At 47.4% G+C, this 21,815-nt stretch overlaps 1 protein-coding gene across 1 annotated transcript; it reads right to left on the bottom strand.

Moving 5' to 3' along the window:
• Positions 1-112: 112 nt before the first annotated feature.
• LOC113178627 (WASH complex subunit 1) lies at positions 113-19,882 on the bottom strand. The gene is made up of 11 exons (XM_077798611.1): positions 19,828-19,882; positions 13,934-14,087; positions 3,810-3,921; positions 3,501-3,647; positions 3,213-3,349; positions 2,842-2,977; positions 2,433-2,634; positions 2,170-2,346; positions 1,396-1,554; positions 669-737; positions 113-522 (listed from the first exon to the last, which is right to left on the bottom strand). Exons 2-11 carry the CDS (start codon positions 14,080-14,082, stop codon positions 383-385), a joined length of 1,428 nt encoding a protein of 475 aa, XP_077654737.1. The 5' UTR covers positions 14,083-14,087; positions 19,828-19,882; the 3' UTR covers positions 113-382.
• Between the last annotated feature and the right edge of the window lie 1,933 nt (positions 19,883-21,815).

A 21,815-nucleotide genomic window follows, 5' to 3' on the forward strand; every position in this document is an offset into this window, starting at 1 on the left:
CTGCCCCATCACCTGGAGACCACCAGGGTAGGGGACAGGCTCCAAGGACAGAGCTATGCCCTGCACAACTATGATTCCTTAATTAAAATTGCACTGCTGGCTTGAGCTCCATTCTTGTATTACCCTTCTTTATTGATTCATGTTGCTCTTTTCTCAAAGATCTTTAGAAGAACACCCTGGTAAAGGGTGGGTAAGGCAGTCACATGAGCAGAGCACGAGCAGGTGGCATACACATACACCCTGCGCAGGGGGTCTAGGTGCAGATCTGGGACTGTCCACTATCCCAGCTGAGATCCTTAGGCTGAGAGGATGGTATGCCCAGGAGCTGCTCCTGGATGGTTCCAAGAAGGCAACAGTCAGGGTTTAGGGAGGGAGGAGCCACCTAAGACTCCCAGTCATCCTCGTCTTCCTCTCCTGGTGGCTGCTGTGGGGGTGGCAGAGGGGGGATGGAGTCTGACATTCGCGCAAAAGCTCCTCCTGGTCCCTCACTGGCTCCAGTCCCAGGTCCCTTCCCGGAGATACCTGGGAAGGAAAAGACTAGTTAGGGAGGTTGGTCAGGGCACTAGTTTACCCAGCCCTTGGGAGATTTAAGAATAAGAAGACACACACAGGATTACATATAATACAAAATGTCTCAAGGCCGAAAGGCAGGGCACCCTGCCTCCTACCTTTACGCCTCAGGACCAGCTTGTTGAAGAGATCTGACATCAGGTCTCCACCCTGGCTCGTGGCTCTCACTGCAATGGGGAAGCCATGGTGAGGGAGTGCAAATGGGCCAAATAGGACATCTCTAGGTGCAGCCTCACACTCTTGGCTTGCTCATCCCACCTCTACAACACTCCCCATCCTGCTCCCCAGCCACACGTTCACCACAGACTCTTGGAGCTTTGGTTTCTGTGGATCCTGCAGTGGCATTTACAAAGTAGTTAACATTTTAGTTCTCACAATGAGGACAAGGCCCAGAGTGATTAGGCAATTTGCCTGTGGTTACCAGGCAGGTCAGAAGCAGACTGGGACACAAACCCAGGGCCCTGCTGCTTTATGCCAAGGTAATGCATGATGCCAAGTTGGGATTCACAGCAGACAAGCCTGAAACATGAAGTAGGACTGAGCTAACCCCCCAGATCTTCAGTCTTTTGGGTCCCTGACCATTTTGTTAAATGACTCTGGGCCAAGATTCTCCTTTGTGGTTGAGTTGGGTGAGCTTAGAGGGGAAGGCTCTACTAAGGAGTGCCTGGCCCACGTGAGGATATCCACTGGGCTTTCCAGTGAATACCTGGAGGAAAAGCTTGGGGTGGTGTGGCTGGGCAGAACACTATGGGGACTCGTGGGAGATGGAGGGGCAGGTGACCTTTTGTTTGGAGTCTTCCTGCAGTGGACCAAGGGTCCCCTCACCTTGTTCCTGCTCCTTCTGTTTTTTCTTCTCCAGCTTGCGCTCTTTAACACTGCGCAGCTTGGCCTTGCCGATGCCCCCAGCTTGGCGGATGGACTCCAGCAGAGTGGCCCGGCCACTGGAGGGGTCAACCACTTCCTTGGGAGCTCCCTGGACTGGAACTGGGAGGTGGGATGGGCATAAGGAGGAAAGGCTGCTCAGGCAGGGCTGGGAGGAACAGCCTCCAGAGCCTGACTATGGGGGAGGGCACCTCTCCTGAGGAAGCCAGATGGTGAAGCAGGGGCTTCTGGGACTGTGCAGGGCCTGAACTGTAGCCAACAGGCTGCAGTTTTGTGTCCAGGTATCCCTGGTTCCTCTCCACCATCCCATTTAGCTGCCACCCTGCAAAAGTGGGCCCTATGAATCACTGATGTGCTGATAAGTGTCCCATCTTGACACATGGAAAAAAAGGATTTTTGTTCCCCTTCTGGAGGCTGGAAATAGACTGGGAGATACAATATTAAAATAAATTCTGTGTTCGCAATTTTTTTAATAGACTTCTTCATTGGCTTAACTGGGAGTGGGAGACACAGAGCCCTATTTTCTAGGTTCCCTCTAAAGATTCCAAAGCTCAACAATTTGAAAACCACTATTTTATGAACCTAGTGGAAAAAAATATTTGAAATGAGAACTATTCTGCAAATCTAGGAATAATGACTACTTGATCCTTTCAGGGATCTGGAAACTGGACAGTTGAAGGTGCCTCCAAGGACTGAGTCCACCCGGCACCACCCTACCTGAAGGAGGTGCGCTGCTGCTGTTGTCGTCCTCCCTGGCACCTTGGCTGGTGGAGGCCACAGTCTGGGGTGAAGGTGGGGGTGGAGGGGCGCTGGCCAGCACCATAGGAGCTGGGGGTGGCGGTGGGGGCGGCGGTGGTGGTGGTGGGGGTGCTGTCAGCACCCCATCTTCTAGGTCTAGAATGAAAGTGTGTGAATGCCTAGGATGAAAGAGTCCAAACAGGAGCTCCCTGGGCCAATTCCCACACTAGCTCCCAGCTCACCCGCCTTGAAAGGCTCTGCAACCTCTGTAGGAAAGGTGGGCAGTTCTGGAATGGCACCGGGGGCAGAGGGAGCAATGCCTGGCCCCAAGTCAGCACTGTACATAAGATCATCAGCAATGCCAGGCAGGTCAGGCAGGTAGGATGGCACATCAATCTCGGGTACTTGGCCCAGGTCTGGCACATAGAAGTAATTCTCTGGAACCTGTGGGATTGGGTGGAGGTTCATGAGGGTCAACAGCCACCTGGGAACACAGGGCCTGCTGTGAGACCTGGAGGCAGAGCCAGTATGACCCAGTGCAGACCCCACACAGCTGGGTAGGTAGGCAAAGGGCATAGTAGAGCCCTTGTCTAGAGAAGCACCCTGGCAGGGCTGACAGACCCCACCCATCCACACTGCCTCCATCTCTACCTGCTGCTCCAGTTGCTCTCTCTTGCTGATGGACAGAGGGGCATCAAATAGCTTCTCCTCCGTCTCTGCCCCCAGCATCACATGGGTCTTTGTTACAGCACCAGCCAGGGGGTCCAGGAAGACATACTTCTTGTACCTACAGGGTGGGGTAGGTGGCATCAGGCAGGCCTGGGTTCCTGACCACCTCTCCCAAGGCATCATAGGATGCAGTCTGTTGTGGGTTCTCAGGCCTTATAAACCAAACTGAACCAAACTAGAAAAAAACAAGCCGTCAGCTCTGGACTGCTGCATCAGAGCCATGTCCCTGGAACCGCTGCTAAGCCCAGCCTCCCTCCCACCCACATCTCTGCAGCCCCGCCCTCTGGCCATACAAGTTCTCAGTAGTGTTGAAGAGCAGCAAGGAGCTGACAGAGCTGATGTTGCTTGGAAGACCCCCAAGACCTTCCTCAGCTTCATCCTCGGGCTCTGGCTTGGTGTTCACACAGACAGGAAAGTATTTCAGCTTCTCCTGGGGTGAGTGACAGGGATGGATAGTGGGTTTTAGCACCAAGCTATAGACCCCCACCCCCATCCCAGTCAGAATCTTCTCGGGAGACAGATTCCTCAGCTTCCCCATCAGCGTTCATGGCATTAGGGTGTGATGAGTGTGGCCACCAGACCTGCAGGGCCCGCTCATCCAAGGGGCGGTGCTTGCTCTGGATCCTGTGGCGAGGCCGTCTCTGCAGACCAGGGTCCTGTGCCCCAGTAAAGATGGAGCCGTATTCCTGCAGATGCTCTGGGGCTGGGTACTTGGCACTGGAGAATACCTGTGGGAACCAGGATATGGCTAAGAGACCTGAGAAGCTCCAGAGAGCCTAGGGTTGGTTAGTGGGAGGCATGGAGAGATGACCCTGGGCAGGAGGACAGCAGGGGCATGGAAAGATGGAAGGACTGCACACCAGCTACAGACCACAGGCCCCACAGGCTACCTTGATGGCCTTCTTGCTGCCCTTGATCTTCTCGATCTTGGCCTGGGCCAAGGAGACCCTCTCCCCAATGGCCTGCAGCTGGCTCCGGCTCAGCTCTACCCGCTGGGAGATCCTGCCACAGAAAAGATGAGACAGCTGGGGTTACTCCCAGCCCTGCACATCCTGCTGTCAATAGCAGACTTTGCATGAATTCTTCAAACAGTGTCACCTGACCATCAGAGTTGATGTTGCCCTGTCCAGATGGTCTCTACCAGGAAACCAACCTGAGGGGTCTACACATTAATGGCACTAAGTTCTTTGGAGCCCTGGGTAGGGAAGATTAGCCACCTGGCCCCAGATGGCACCTGCACATGCCATATGAAGGGACAGAGTCCCTGCCTCCAGGAGTTTACAGTCTCAAGCAGGGTATACGGAAAGACCATTGTGATTACCTACACATATGTATAGTTACTTACAGTTGGCAGAGCATTTGTACCTATCCCTCGTGGGCACACGATGTCAACAGATTACTGGCCTCTGCCAAGGAGGAAACTAGAGTTGGGTGAGACTAAGTGAAGGGTAAGCCCGGTCCTATGGGCCATCATCTACATTCAAACTCCAGGCCTGTTGAAGGACTGCCTCTACAAATGAACAATGACTCACAGAGTAAATCCTAAATCCTGATCACAGCTTACAAGTCTCCAGGTGGCCAGGCTGCTCACCTTTTCCACCCTCCCCCAGATGTGTTGTGGACTTCATGCACCAGCCACCCTGCTATTCCCTGATGTGCCAAACACATTCTCCTATCATGGCCTTTGCATCAGAATGTCATTTCTACAGACATGTACATGGCTAGCTCCTTTACTTCAGAGTCCCCTCCTTGCCCACAGAATCTTTGAAGAGCACCTGTACTTTCTGCCCCCAGCCTGCAATGCTTCTCCCCACAGCACTTCTGGGCACCATGCTTGCTTGTGTGTGCTCTAGATAGAGGTCAGGCCTTTATTTGTTCCTTGCTGTGCCTAAAACAGTGTCTGGCATTTGGAGGCACCCACTGTACGGTTCTCACATGATGGAGGCTTCTTCTAACTCACACTCAATGTGTGTGAGCCTCCTTTGTGTGTTTCCATACTGTTGGGCCATAGCAACTCTTTGTGCTCTTTGAAGTTATGTCTGATTCATGTGCCACAATATCCTCCCAGTCACTTCTCCAGCTCCCCTACCGCCAATAAAACTAGCCCCTGCCCACATTCCACGTTCACAGAGGTCCTCTGAGCAACTGCCTCATGACAGCAAGCAAATGTCTGAGGCATAGGGAATAAGGAAGCAGAGGCCAAGTTTAGTTCATGGAAAAGGTAGGAAGAGGAAATGGGGTGGCAGAGGGATTTCCATAGAAGATGGAATAGTCAGGAATCTAGCAAAAACCTCCTCAACCACCCCACCAGCTCTAGAAGGTCTTAGCACCCCAAAATCCATGGTCTCCATGTCCTGGTGAGTCAGTCCCAACCGCACCTGGCTTGCACGTGCAGGACTTGGTGAGGAGATAGAGGCGGGGGAACTGAGGCATACACAGGTTCCAAAGCTGCTTCTTCCCCTTAACAGGTCTGTGGATGGTGGCAGAAGAGAAAGAGAAAGGGAGGAAGCTGTCTCCTCCCAGCAGAACCACCTGACCCAGTGGGTCCATCTTCTGCAGGGAGAGGTCTTCACCTACTGTAATGAGTGCTCAAACACGAGATGCTTCACTTCTCTCCAGTCCCCCATGCAGCCACATTCTGCTGAACAGTCCTAGGGGTTAGCTAACAGCTCTACTCAGAGTTCATGGGACAGCAGGAAGGGCATGAGAATGCGAGATGGACAATAGTTACTCTGTTCTAATTCTGTCATTAAAGAGAGGAGGACTGATATCTCAAGGCTGTCAACAAGTTCCACAACAAGGCCTGGCAAATTTTTGCAACGTGTTATTAAAGAGAGGGTCTGCAAGTACTTAGAGAAGGAAGAGGCAAGTCCTAGGGGCTAGTGTGTGTTAAAGAAAGAAAATCCATCACATTTCTTTCTTTGGCAAGGTTTTAGAGAGGGGAAAACTTTCAAAATGGTGCCATCTTGAATCATAAAGGATTTTGAGTTTCTAACCAAATCCAATGGACAAGATGAAGCTATGGGGGCTGGAGGAGAAGACATAGAAGAAAGATCACAACCAGATGAACAGCAGCACCCAAAAGGCATACAAAAAGAAGGGAATGACCTTGGCCTTTTACACAGGTCTGTATCAGGGCCCTGTCCCATTCATTCAACACTTGATTAGAAAACTGGGCACATCATATAGAGGTAGGTCAAGAGGCACAGTGGTATTAGGACTCCATCTTGAAAGGCCAGAGGATGGACTACAATCAACAAGATCCCACTTACAAAAAATAAATGTGAAGCCCAGCATTTAGGTCTAAAAAATCAAGTACACAAATACAGAAGGCAGAGGGAACGTGGTTAAGCAGCAGTTCAGGGAAGAAAGACCTGGAGATTTTAGTTCACTAAAAGCTCAGTAGGAGCTAAAAGCACATTAAGCAGCTTAGAAAGTGAGTGAGATCTCAGTGATCCCTCTCTTGCCCTCCCCTGTCCTTTCAATAAGCAGGGAACGTACACCCTTCTCATACACCCTTCTCAGAGGCACAGGAGAAAGCAGAGCCCTGGATTAAGGAGAGCTGCTTCATGCCAGCACCAGTTTCAGCCACCAATGCATCCCCTTAAAATTGGGCTCTGAACTCCCTTCTAGACTATAAAGCCTGTCTTCTTCATTGTCTCTAGCATCTGGGGCAGAGTCTGACATGTTACAAGTGGTAAAGAGAATGTGACAAACGACCAATCCTACAAAGGAGGCTGATGAGTGAGAAATTCATGTCGTAGGAAGACAACTGAAGGATGTTCTGGCTAAAGATGAGACGACTTCGAGAAGATGATAATTCCCTTCAAATATCAAATATATCAAAAGGGCTGTTAGGTGGAAAAGTGATCAGACCTAGACAGCTACATTAGGACCAGTGAGTGGGGTTACAAGGAAGCACATTTTGGTTCTACATAGAATTTTCCAGTGAAGAGCTGCATGGCTTTGCAAGACCATCAGATTCCAGATGGATGACTGCCTGTCAGAGATGCACCAAGTAAGAGTCCTACCTCAGGGTGGGGGATGGAAGACATGGTATCTGGGGTTCTTTTCTCATCTAAGAACCTATAGGTCTAAGTGAAGCCTCCAGTAGTCTCATTTCTTAAGATCATACACCATGATGCTGAGGGAGCGTACAGACCTAGGCTGACAAAGAGCTTACTGTTCATGTGCCCCCTCAGTTGACTGGTAGGGATGGTCTGGAAGGATGTGTTAGGAAGGGCTGTTAGGCCATAATGGGGCTGGGATGTTGATCAACAGTGCCCTCCCAAGGGGCCAAAGGTGGAACAGTGGCGTGAGGGCAATGTTTGTGCCATTCCTGGTCTAGACCCTCTTGGCTTGTTAGTCTACTTAAGGCAGGTTAGTTTCCAGGCTCATTGCTGAAGCTGCAGCACATGTGCCCAGGTACTGGCAGAGAAGGCTGCCTCTGCCAGGGGTGGGAGTGGAACTAGCTCACTCAATATGTCCCAGCACTTGGGCCTCACAACTAGTCCACCCTCCTCCACCAGCACTGGAGGGTGGCATCTCCAAACATCCCCCTCTTTTCTTTCCCTCCCCACCCCTCACTGTTCAACAAACAATTTGAGGGTGTTCTGTTTGAAAAACACACTGCTGGGGACTGTGGGGAGAGATGAATCAGACAACACATACCTAGCCTCAAGGTGATTCAGGTCTATCAGGGAGGGAAAAAAAGGGACATCAATAACTACATAACCACAATGTCCCATGGACTGGGACTGCACATCTGTTTAGAAGCAGAGTGACCTTGGGCAAGTCACTTCTTGGTATGTGCCTTGGCTTCTTCTCTTTTTTTTTTTTTCTTAGAGAGAGAGAGAGAGAGAGAGAATTTTAATATTTATTTTTTTAGTTTTCGGCGGACACATCTTTATTTGTATATAGTGCTGAGATCGAACCCAGGCCACACACATGCCAGGCGAGCTCGCTACTGCTTGAGCCACATTCCCAGCCCGTGCCTTGGCTTCTTTAGCCAAAAAATTTGAATTGTAACTTGTATATCATGGAATGACTGTGGCTCCTGGACAGAGCTCCTGTGGTAGCTGACACACCTCGAGTACTTGGATCACACAGGCTAGGAGAGGAGACTCTATAGGCACTCACAGGAAAGTGCACACTCCCGCATGGTGGACGGGGGTGGGACTGGGGAAGTTTCTTGGAAGTATCTGGAGCAGAAATGAAGAAGGAAACTCCAGGCAAAGGAAACAGTCTCTTTGCAAGAGAACACCACACAGGATAGGTGTCAGGGCATGCAATTCCTCTGGTGAAGCATGAAGCTCTAAAGGAAGCACCCAGGGACTGCTCTCCCCTCCCTTGTGAGAGTGGGAGGGCAGGACAGTACGTGGACTTCCTGTCCCCACCTCCAAAGACGACCCCCATTCCCTATGGGAATATTTCCTATGAAGCCAGGAAGGCCCCCACCAATGCTATAGCCTGTCATGGCCCTAGAGGCTGCCATGAAAGAGCACCCACTGCCACTGGAATAGCTGCCCCTCCCCTGCCTCTTCCCAGCCGTGGGGAAGCAGCACTGAGCTTGGGCTCCCACCAGAGTCTTCTCCACAGTCTGGGATAATTAAGAATGATCTGCTAATTATTCAGGCAGCTGACTGAATGCTTTGTAACCCTGGGGGCCACCAGGTGCCAAGAAGAAGGGGGAGCACAGACAAAGGGAAAGGATGGGAAGGTGAAAAGGAGAGAGAGAGAGAAAAGGCGAGAAGGAAGAAAGGAAGAAAGGATGGAGGGGAAGTTTGGTGGAGAAAATGAACCCTTTCCCAGGAGGAAGGAGCTACACAGTGCTACTGCTTCTGGGCTGGGGCAGGCGGGAATGAGAGAGGACAGCATCCCTACGTCCACACACAGAATGTGTCCAGCTCTTATTCCCCTCATCCAACCCCTCCTGCCACGTCATCTAAGTTATGTGAAGCAGGTGACATCTCCGGGCAGATATTTTGGGGTTTGGCTTTTCCAGGTGAAGATGGGCAGAGAGAGGGGAGAGGGATCTGCAGGGCATGGCTGGAGAGAGCCTGAGAAGTGCTTGTCATTCCCCCATGGCTCCCCACTGCAGCAGAGCAGAAGGAAGGAGGCCAGCTTGGAATGCTAATTTGCCATGAACTCACCTACTTGCACAACCTACCCAGGTTCTGCTGAGGCCAGAAGCTGTGCCTGGGCCTGAGATGGGGACAGTGGAGTGGTGAGAGTCTCTTCTATACTCACTATCTCTTCTTGGCAAGAGGTTTCTGAGCAGGGAGCATGTTTAAGGGGTGAGTTTTATGCTGGGGTTCACAATTCCACTTCCCCAGCCTGTGGACTGCTGCAGGATAGGGGCAGGTGGATAAGGACAGGGGTCCACACTCCCCATCCCCACCCCAAAATCAACACTGACTCCTTCCTTTCCTGCATTCTCTGTTCCCAGCCTGTCATCAAATCTGTCACTGCTTCCTTTAAAATGTCTCTTCTCCAGTTTTCACTGCACCTTAGCTGGACCACAACTTCATCCCAGTCATGCCCTGACCTCAAGAAGTTTCCAGGGTGGTCCTGGAATCCACCCTTACCCACTTGTCCACAGATGCCCGAAGAGCCGGGCCAAAGCTCTTCTGTCCCATCACTTCCCACACAAGGACCTTGCAGGGCTCCCTGGGACTCCTGAATCACGCACAAAGTCTGTCCCGGCTGTGAGAACCCCCACAGACTGGCCCTGCCTTCCTGATCCCAACTGTCCACTCATAGCCCTACGCACTCCCATTCCTGCCAGAAAGTGTTCCTGCAGCACACAGAGGACGTACAGAAACATGAGGCAAAGCTCCCAAAGAGGCATGATCCAGAGGGAACACAAGCCCTACAAACACACAAAAAAGAGAATTTTTACACCTTGTTCTGCACTGAAGGAGCTGAATGTGTGGGGCAGGCAGCAATGTATGCACTCCCAGCACATAAGCTGAACTCCTCCAGAGCCCATGACACACTATCTTCCAGGCCACATTCAAGCTTCTAATAAGCCTGTGGTTCCCATTTCTAGACTCCACCAGATGACCTGTATACCCACCTTTCTAACCATAACCCTCCTTATGACTCTTCCTGGCCATCTACTGGGGCTTCCCCTGGCCATGTGGAGTGGCCCTGTACTTTTCCTTTCTACATCTATTTCCTCCTTATGCAAGTAACAGCCCCATTTTCTTTAGGGAATCTCACTCCCAAAAGCTCAGTCCTTGTGCCTCACAGGCAATGCATGTGACTTAGGTCTGAATCAATCAGTGTGTTATCACCCCAGCAATGATTCTGGGAAACTCTTAAGAGTCATGCCAGGCCACACAGGCAAGAGTGACATCTGGAGGAAGTGCTGGCACAGCAGGGAATATTCTTTTCTGAGTGTAGGATCTCTGGCCCCACCAGTTATCCCCTTGCCACCACTGAAGAAAGACCTGTCTGGGAATGGAGCCAACCCAAAAGAAGCAAGCTGAAGAGGAATGAAAGCAAAGCCAGGTCCTGATGTCACCGTTTAAGCTCTTCAACTCTGAAGCCTGCTCTACCGATTTGTTACTCTTTGTTTAGGCAGGTTTGTGATTTTCTGTTTCCCTTCTCTAGATCCCTGGAACCCCACGGTCCATGCCAGACACTTAAGAAACAACCAACCCTTTGCTTTCCTATTCTAGACTATAAGCTCCTTGAGGACACAATGACCTGTACATTTTAGTACGTGATGGGGTTGATGAGATGACCTGGAATCTGGCTGAGAGGGAGCCTAGACACAGGTCCAGGTCTCTGAGAAGCACCCTACCCTCCCACGTGGGGGCCTGCACCTATGCTCAACCAACTCCACACTCCCCTGCCCAGCTGGCCGTGCACAAGGTGCCAAATATCAGGATACAGGAGGAAGATATGCCCAAAACCCAACACTCCTCTTCCAGAATGTAGAGCCTACAGTCACAGTCCTGGTGAGGAGATACAACGATATCTAGGAATTGGTTCTGGCATCCTTTCCAAGCACTGGGCATGGAAAGGCCATCATCTGGGGCTGATGGTTATTAAAGGCCTATGTCCTGTTACTTATGTGTCCCTTGGGCACATTTAGCATAAAAATAAGCATAAAGAAGGCATCTAACATTTCCTATAACACTGACAGCAGGTTGATGAAAGGCATCATAGAAATGATATTAACAGATAAGAACTAATATTCGCTGCTTCTCCCTTCATGTGCTTTAATTCATTTAATCTCAACAATAAGCCTACAAAGAAGATGCCATTATTAAAATAATAGAAAAGAAAACTGAGGCTTGCAGGGGTTAAGTAACATGCTCAAGGTTACAAAGCAAGCAAATGAGGAAGTCCAATTTGAGCAGAGGCTTTCTGCTCCAGAGGTGATCCCCTTAACCATATCAATACCCTGCCCCTGTTACAGTCACATTCTGGACAGTCTTGGAGAAAGACAGATGAGTCAGTGGGCAGAAGAGCCAAGAGAATCTGGGATTTACACCAAGTCCAGCTGGAGACAATATTTCCTCCCCTACTGGGGAGGGCTTCCAGGAAGAGACTGACTTTGGATGGTTGCAGGCAGAGAATACTGCACAGGGAAGGAGCAGGGGTTCCAGGTCTGGCATACAACCAGGGATGGGGTACAGGATAATTTGGACCATGAAGGAACTTAAGTCAGACAGAGTGAGAGAAAAGATCCTCCCATGTGAAGCATAGTGTGGGCACCCAGGCAGAAGTCCTGCCTCATCTCACATGACTTAAACCAAAGTCCAGACCTGTGTTCTGGATAAAACCTGGAGCCTCTGCAACGAGCAAACTCCACTGCTATAATCATTTATATTTTTTGTTACTGGGGATTGAACCCAGGGACTCACACATGCTACACAAGTTCTCTACAACTGAGCTACATCCAAGCCCACCATTCAATCATGTTAAATAAACAATGAATGAAAAATCAGTGTAGCCAGGGTCTGCACCAGATAAGCACTACAGATTCAGAAAGCTGCAGCTCTCTCAGCTCTGCTATGGTTTGAAAGTGCCCCCAAAAGGATATGTGTTGAGGGCTTATTCCCCAGCCTGTGATGTTACTGGAAAGTAATGGAAACTTTAAAAGTAAGTCCTAGTGGAAGTTAGGGCCTAGGGCAAATTAGGGCCGTGTGTTGTGCCCTTAAGAAAATATTTGGTCCCAGACTCATTCCTGTCTCTCTCACTCTCTTTGCCTTTTGGCACCACGAGGTTAACAACTTTCTTCTGTCTCACCTTCTGCCATGATGTACCACCTCACCACAGGCCCAAAGCAATGTGGGCAAGTGATCATGACTGCCAAATGACACCATGGACTGAAAACTTTGAAGCCTTAAACTTTTCTTCCTTTAAGTTGATTATCTCAGGTATTTTGTCACAGTAATGGAAAGGTAACTAACACAAGTTCAAAACCATCAATGATCTCAAAAGCCCTGCCCATCTCACCAACCCCTCTTGCTCTAGGTATATCAGCCTCCTTTCAGGTCCTTCCCACCTCAGGACTTCCACTTATACCCTTCTTTCTTTCTGGAATATACTGCTTCCTGACCTAATCTCCCACCCCTAGATTTTACCGTAAATGTTATTTCCTCACACCTACCCTGATCCCTGTAGACCAAGTCAGGCTACCCATTACAGGTTGCATAGCAACTCATTTCCCTTCACACAAATAATAATAATCTCACAGACTCTGGAGCCACCCAGCCCCTGAGTTTGAACTCTGTCTTTGTCACTTGGCCAAATCTCTTAGCCTTTGTGTGCCTCAGTTTCCTATAAAAGGAGATAACAGTACCTCAAGTATACCAAGGGCTAAATGAGTGCACTCAGAGCCTGACTAATGTAAACATTATAAAAAAATTACAACTGTAATTAACTGACTGTGCAATTGATTATAGTCATGCAGTAGATAATGGTGTTTCAGACAACAAAGGACCACAGATATAATGGTGGTCCCATAATGGAGTTAAGAAATTCCTGTCACCTAGTAATGTCATAGCCATCATAACAGTGCCATAGCACAACACACTATGCCCATGTTTGACTGAGGTGATGCTGGTATAAAGAAACCTAGCATGCAGCAAGTCATGTCAAAGTACAGCATATACAAATGTGTATAGTATATAATACTCAATAATGATGATCAACAACTGTTCCTAGATTATGTATGTACCATACAATCCTTTTCACTATTATTTCAGAGTATACTTCTTCTACCTATAAAAATTTACCATAAGGGCTGGGGATATAGCTCAGTTGGTAGAATGCTTGCCTTGAATGTACAAGACTCTGGGTGCAATCCCCAGCACCACAAAAAAAAAAAAAAAAAAAAAAAAACTTTCCTGTAAACAGTGTACCAATTACACCAGTGGCAGCCTCATCTATCTCATGTTTACTGTGTATCTTGATGATATGAACAGGCCACGTGGAGACTCTGACCTACTCCATTTAGATTTATGTAGTGCACAACAGTGTTCACACGACCACGAGATCATCTAGCAACACATTCCTCAGAACATCCAGCTGTCATTAAGGGAGGCATGATTGTATATAAGTGTCCCTCCCCCCATAGTACATACTCTAGTTGGACAGTGATAGTAGTTTGCTTGTTGCTGACTCTACAGAGGAGCACAGTGCCTTGCATACTAGAATGCTGAGTATATATTTGCTAGCACAGGAATAAGTGAACAGGGCCCCTGGGTGGGAGAATGTACAGAGCTACCAGTGGGACCTGAGGGATCTATAGGAAACACAGGGGCCACGGGGGACAGTAGATGCTGGGCTCTCAGGCACTTAGGAGAAAAGCTTTCAAGATGGGCTCCTGCTTTGAGCCCATTCCACACAAGGAAGCTAGCAGTGTCCCCACCCAGGACCCAGAATCACTAAGCAGTCTGCTCCAAGAGTGTGTATCCTTGACATTGGATAAAGACTGCTCAAGACAGGGGGCAGCCCTGCATGGGGCAAGGTGGAGGAGAGTGGAAGTACCTACCTGCTAAAGATGTCTCCAGAGACTTTCTGTAGGTATTGCAGGGCATCTGCCACCTGCTGAATGGCTTCCTCTCGCCGCAGGTCAGGTTGGATGAGAGGCACTGAGTACGTCTGACCTGCCAAGGAATGCTGGGTCCTCAAAGGAGTCATAGTGCCTGTGGGTGGGAACGAGATCATCAGGACCAGAGCCCCATGCTCACCCATACCCACCACCACAGGGCAAGGTGATGTTGAGGTTCCACCTGTGTAAGAGCAGGGAGGGGGAGGAGTGAAGAACATCTGGTGAAAGGCTAAGGCTCCACAGAGATGAAATTCTGCTGATGCCTTTTGAGTGAATGAGGGAGGGAAAAGCCATACCACGGACTGGGTAACTGGTAGGGACAACAGATCAGAAAAGGTGTGACATTTCATGACTTCCTAAAGCACCCTTTACATACATTATCTCAGTTTGACCTCCCATTCTTGGATAAACACAAAGAAACCCTGGCTGCAGAGAAATAAAAAGCATGGAAGCAGATATGGAGGCGCAGGGGGTAGGGGGGACAGGGATCATTAGAATAGACTGCCAAATGACACCCAACTTTGGGAAAGCAGGAAGAATGTGGACAATTGGGTTCTTCCCACTTTGGCCCCTGAGAAACTCTAGGCAGTGGCCAGTGACTCTAGGTATAAGAGTGCTTTACTCACCCAGGCCAGCATTAAGGGGACCAGAAGGAAGTTGGTGCATGTGGGGGTGGAGAACAGGAAGGAAAAACATGCCTTCGAATTGCAAGGCGAGGGCAGAGTCTATTTATATTGGGTTTAATTAACTCCGCTCCCTGGTGCCACTAAAGCAGCAATCACACTGCAGACGGCACTGATTTGATTGGCAAGAGACATGCCAGGCAGAATATTAAGGCACCAGGCCCCTATAAATAGGCTTAATCACAGCCCCACTCTGGAAGACGGTGAGGAAGACATTAATCAGGCCTGGCACAGCGCCCTAGACCTGCTCTCTTAGGCACCATACTGAGGCCCTTGGTTGCAACAGAGGTGTGAGTAGGGCGGGTAAGTATGGCAGGAAGGGCTAGAAGGCTTCGTTTGAACTTAAAATGCTGTTTGACCATGACTAATCTCTTTGAATCTCTGATTCTTTCTGTCTCCATTCTATAGACTGAGAACTGGTACTGCTCTCTGAGAAGTCTTTGTCCCAATAGGACTCCTTGGCTCCGCCTGCTGGTTTCCAGAGCTCTTCCTTTTGCCCTACTGGCTCTCTCCTACCCTCTGTAGGTCAGTATTTTTCCTGATCTGAGATGATGATCATTTTGCTCTTCAACTTTTCTCCAGCAATGAGCTCCTCCTTGGCTCTCACACTTCCAGAAAAGAAATTCTCAGCTTCCTAGACCTGAACCTGTCTTGAATACTCATCAGGACCCAAGAGTTACTCCTCACTCCCCACTTCCCTTCCCTTTTATCAAGCAACCAAGTGGAGCCAGCTGATCCCCAACCACCTAAGGGACTCAATCCTCTGAAACCACCATACCTCTTTCAAGAACTCTCCTCCCCTCCCCTTCTTTATATTGATACTGATGCAAATCAGCTAGCCTTCCTAACTTACTTTCTATTCCTCAGTTCTCCCATCCATAAAATCAAGAGGGGGAAAGAAGATCCTTTTTGCGCACGTCTTGAGATGAATTCCTCGTTAGTTACCACATCTGGATGTGTGTGTGATTGCCCACGCACATGTGCGAGAGGGTAATACAGGCACAAATCTCCTAAGGAAATATCACATCCGTTGGAGAATTAAGAGAGTGAATACAGCTGGTTAGCGGTTTACTCATTCTGTCTGCAAACATCTACTGATCAGCTATTAAGTGCAGGCCATGATCACAACAAAGATGAAAAAGGCACTAGACAGAGAGATAGCCTCAGAAACAACTAAACCCCCTACAATAAGCACTCTAATCCACCTATAAATACAGAGCTAAGAGTTAGAGGAGTCCAGAAAAGCCTGTTGACAAAATCTGAACCTCTCTACCAAGGCCCAGAGAAAGGGTTCAAAAACATTCTAGGTAAAAGAAACAGTTTAACCAATGGCATCTAGAGGAATATAAGTGGTTTTGCATGGTGAGAATATAACATTTTGGGGGAAGTTACAGGGAAAGAAAAGATAAAAAGAGGCCACTGTGTGAATAACAGTGAATACCATAGCTAGAAGTTAAATGGGTGCTGTTCAATATGGTGGGCACCAGCCACTGAACACATGAAATGCAGATAGTTCAAATTGAGATGTATTGTAAGTATAAAATGCACACTGAAATTCAAAGACTTAGTAGGAAAAAGAATGTAAAATCTCTCATTAATTTTTATATTGATTATATGCTGAAATGACCATGTTAGATAAACTGGGTTAAATAAAATATATTACTAATATCACCCATTTCTTTTTACTTTAAAAAAAATGAATATCCATATGTACAACAATGAAAGAAACTTGATCCCTAATTCTCACCCATACAAAAGTCAAACACAAGTGGATCAAAGACTTAGAAATTAGACCTAAGGTTTCTACTTTGCAACTGTTGAAAGAAAATTGTGTGTGTGTGTGTGTGGGGGGGGTGTTGGAGTTGTGGCTCAGCAGTAGAGAGCTCGCCTAATATGTGCGGGGCCCTGGGTTTGATCCTCAGCACCACATAAAAATAAATAAACAAAATAAAGGTGTTGTGTCCAATTACAACTTAAAAATAAATATTTTTTTTTAAAAAAGAAATACAAAAGGTCAACACTTCAACATACAGGCATAGGCAATAACTTCCTCAATGGGGCTCAGGAAATAAAAACAGGAGTTCATAAAAGGAATAGCATTAATTTAAAAAGCTTCTGCATGGCAAAGGAAAATAAAAGCATGAAGAAAGAGCCTACAGCATGGGGGAAAATCTTTGCTGCTACTCTTCAGACAGAGAATTAGCAACCAGACTATATAAAGAACTGAAAAAAAAAAAAACCTCCAGAAAAACAAAATAAAACCCCCAAACCCAATAAATGGACAAATGAACTAAACTGATACTGCTCAAAAAAAAGAAATACAAATGGTCAACAAATATATGAAAAAATGTTCAACATCTTTAGCAATCAAGAAAATGCAAATCAAAACTACACTGAGATTTCATCTCACTGCAGTGAGAATGACACTCATTAAGAATACAAAAAATAAATGCTGACAAGGATACAGGAGAAAAGGAACATTTTATACACTATCAGTAGGACTGTAAATTACCACAGCCCACTATGGTAATCAGTATGGAGGTTCCTCAAAAGGCTGGGAATGGAACCACCATAAGTCCCAACTTTACCATTCCTTGGTCAGCATACTACAGCAAAAATACATGCATACACATGTTTACAGCAGCACAATTCACAACAGTCAAGTTATGGATCCAACTTAGGTATCCATCAATAGATGAACTGATAAAGAAAATGTGGTACACAGAAACAATGGAGTATGACTCAGCCAATAAAGAAGAGCAAAATTATGGCATTCATAGGAAAATGGATGGAACTGGGGAACATAATGCTAAGTGAGATAAACCAGACTCAGGGTTATGTTTTCTCTCATATGTGGAACTAGAGAGGAATAAGGAAAGAGAAGGGACTTCATGAAAATACAAGTGAGACTACTAGAGAAATAGGATTGGGGATAGGAGAAGGGAAGGGGAGGCAGGTAAGGGGGAATGAAACAGACTAATTTATGCTATGTGCATGTATGAACATATCAAAATGGATAATTGTTATGTATAATTAGAATGCACCAATAACAATTTTTTTGAAAATTAAAAAAAAATATATCACATGTGGCTAGCATCTTCCTTCCTTCCTCTGTGTCCTGTATAACTAACGAAATGAGTCTCTGTTCCTCTTTTCAAGAAAGAGACACCCTTGGATGAATTCTGGCCTAGCACTAAAATTAATCATAATATTTTCATTTTATTGTCTCTTCCTCCTATATCCTGTAGCTATTAAATGATTATCATGAAGATAATCTTTATTGACTCTTTCAGTAGACAGAATTTTCATATGCAATATTTTTATTATTAACTAATAACACTATGAATAATTATTACTTTTAACTAATAATACCTATATACTTGAGAACATCCTATCAAAGAATTATTTAATTATTAGTATTGGGGAATATATCATTATCACCAATTTTAGATAAGGAAATGGGGTTGGACAAACCAAATAACATTTTTTCCAGCATCAAAATGCTAGCTTATGATGAAGCCCAGACCTGAACCTATGTTGTCAGAATGCAGAACTTTTGTTACTTATCAGTACATTTTATTGTTTTATATAAAAACACAAATTTTAGAGCTCCAAGACTGTGTTGGTGCTAATTAAAACACCTTATCTTGCCCAGCATAATGGCACACACCTGTAATCCCAGCAACTAGAGAGGCTGAGGCAGGAGGATCCCCAATTCAAGGTCAGCCTCAGCAAAGTAAGCAAGACCCCTGAGCAACTTGGCAAGACCCTGTCTCAAAATAAAAAATAAAAAAATAAAAAGGACAGGATGGGGGAAAAAAAGGACAGGATGTAGCTCAGTGGTAAGGGGCCCCTGGGTTCAATTCCCAGTACCAAAACACATAAAAAAATTAAGACACCTTATTTTGATAGTTTGTCCTATGTGAACCTAAACTAGTTATGTTTTTGACATTAGGGAGGCTGAGCCACACTGTGACAAACACTTCCTAGTCACTTTGAATCATTTCAACCGTATAACTTCACAACACACTTTGGAGGTATGTGTTACTGTGGACTTACACATATGAGAAAACTCAAGCACAAAGAGGTTCGTTGGCAATTATGTTTTGAAAAGTCTGTGGTGATCATTTTAAAAAGATGATAGAAAACATGGGAAAATACAATAAATAGCTAAGAAGTCATGGGGGACTTAGTTGAAAAATAAAAGGTGAAAAATTCACCACAAGTATTTTCTTGTATTGGGGAGTTTTATTGTTAGAAATCCTAACTCCTCCTCGGTTCCTTAATGGATGACTGCAATTCATGCTAGGCCTTTGATATTTCCTACTTACTCATTTTTTATTGTTTAATATATTCCACAAACCCATAAACATTCTTTAAAAATGGTGTTTTCCTTGCATCTATATGCCTCGTTCACCAAGATATTCTCCAGATGTTTTAAGTTGACAAACCTGAAATATATACATTTGTAGCGTATCGCCTAATATTTCCATTGGACCGCACTACCTTAGTTTGGGAAAGACCGAGGTCTCTCCCCAAAACACGAGCCCACACTCGACGCCTCTTTGATACTGCGGTTGGTTTATAATTTGGGAAGTGCACGGAACCCCTCCTGCAAACCATCCTCTCCCAGGATCTATCCCTCAGTTACACAGCTCTGCACCAGGCGATCAGGAAACAGGCGCGGTCCGAGCAGGACCGGGGCCAACTACAGGGCCGGCCCAGCGCCAGGCACTGTGTCACGGTTCCGAGCGGCTCGTCCCCAGCACCCCGGGGCCGGGCGGAGCGTGAGGGTCCTGGGCCCGGCGGCCGGCGGCCGGGAGGCAGCGGAGCCTGGGACCCACGGAGCCCCATCCGGCCCGGTCCCGGTCCACTGCGGGCCTCGGCCTCCGGCGAGGGCAGGAAGCGACCGGGCTGGGCCAGGGGGCGCGGCGCGCGTCCCGGGGGTCCCGAAGCGCCCCGAGGGCGGCAAGAGCCCAGCGCGGGGCCTGCGGTCCCGCCGCCGCTCGCTCGCCCTCGCCCCACGCAGGGCCATGGGCTCCTCCGGTACCGGTGGCCCGGCCCTCCCGCAGCCCTCCTCCAAGCCTTCACGTCCCCTCCTCCGCCCCGCCGCCGGCGCCAGCCCGCGAGCCCACAGCCCGCGCCCCTCACCTGCGCGCCGCCGCCGCCACCGCCCGCCGCGCTCCTCTTCCGTTCGGCGCGCGCCGCGGGGTCCTAGCGCCGTCGCTCGCACGCACCAGCTCCGCCTTCCCGCCGCACTCCCGGGCTGGAGGTGGCGCGGCCCCAGCACGGAATCCACAGAATCCACCGCCTCGGCTTGGAGCTTCCCAACGTCCGCGCTGCAGACATCTCGAGTTCAGAGCGCCCGGCAGGCCTCGCCTTGTGTGTGTCCTGGTGCCGGACACCCAGCGCAGGCCCAACCAACATGCCTGCTTTAATCAGTCTTGCAGCACACCCTGATTTTCCTTAGTGCCCAAACCCGTTTTAAAATTAAATATAGAAGCCAGACACAAAAGGACAGATATTGTCTGATTTGACTTATATGAGGTACCTGCACCAGTCAAATTCCTAGAGACAGAGAATCGTGATTACCAGGGATGAGGCAGACGGGATAGGCAGTTAATGGATGCAGTTTCAGTTTGGGATGATGAAAAAGTTTCAGAGATGGATGTTGATGATGATGGCACAACAGTGCGAATGTGCTCAGTGCCACTAAACTGTACACTTAAAAATGATCAGGGGCTGAGGATATAACTCAATGGTAAAGCGCTTATTTAGCTTGCCTGAGGCCCTGCGTGCCATCCACAGCTCTGAAAAACAAAAAAAAGAAGAAGAAAAAGAAAAGAAAATAGTTTAGAGTGTTAAATTTTATGTTACATATATTTTAAAGCTGGATAAAAGAAGAAAGGAGGGAGGGAGGGAGGAAATGGAAGGAAGGAAGAAAGTTTTGTTTTGTTTTGTTTTTTAAATTAAACATATAAAGAGAACTTCAGTTCAGGGCCTGTAATAGTCTCCCCTAGAATCCACGGACTTATCTGGGGAGTTTTTGTACCTTCCCTTTTAGGGTAATCAGATAGAAATACAGGATGCCCAGTTAATTTGAATTTCAGAAAAATAATTTTTAGTATAAGTATGTCCCATGATTAGTTTGGAATATAATTATGCTAAAATTTGTTCATTGTTTATACTTATTTTAAAAATTATTTATTGTTTATCTGAAATTCAAAATTAACTTGGCATTTTATATTTCTGTTTCTAAATCCAGCAACTCTACTTTTCTTTTTTCTCTCTGTACTGGGGATTGAACCCAGGGATACTCTACCACTGAGCTATATCCCCAGCCCTTTATTTTATTTTATTTTATTTTAAATATTTTTTTAGTTGTCAATGGATCTTTATTTTATTTATTTATTTTTATATGGTGCTGAGAATTGAACCCAGTGCCTCATGTATGCTAGGCAAATGCTGTATTGCTGAGCCACAACCCCAACCTCTTTCTTTAATTTCTTAAGACAGGGTCTTACTAAGTTTCTGAGGCTATCCTCCTGCTTCCCTAATAACTGGGATTACATGCATGCACCACCTCACTGACAACACTACTTAATACTCTCCTACTCTCCCAGTTTTGTCCTCCTTCCAAAAGGACAATGAAGGGTGCAGGGCATTGAGTGACAACAAGATCATTCTGCTGTCTCAGTGGCTGCTATCAGTAGTGAGAAAGACGGGTCTCCACTTATATTGTAGACTGAATGGTTGTGTCCCCATAAGTTGAAGCCCTAAACCCCAGTGTCATGGATTTGGAGATGGGTCTTGGGTAGGTAACTAGAGCTAAATGAGGTCATAAAGGTAGGGCTTTCATGATGGATTTAGTAAGAACAGCAAACTCCCTTTGTCCTCTTCCCACCATGGGAGGACAATGAAGGCAGCTGTCTGCAAACTAGGAAAGGAGCTGAGGGAACCTAATCATTTACCACCTTGACTGATACAAACATGTTTCCCCCTCACCCACCTGAGCGGTAGCTGAGTGGCTTAAATTTTCAAGATACATCAATGAAGGGGAAATGTGCTGTGCACAGGGCTCACCCATCCCAAAGAGAAGCCATGCCTGTCATGAAGGAGAGCACACAGGCTTGGGAGCT

This window comes from Urocitellus parryii, chromosome 5 (assembly GCF_045843805.1).
Source record: "Urocitellus parryii isolate mUroPar1 chromosome 5, mUroPar1.hap1, whole genome shotgun sequence".
Classification (NCBI taxonomy): Eukaryota; Metazoa; Chordata; class Mammalia; order Rodentia; family Sciuridae; genus Urocitellus; species Urocitellus parryii.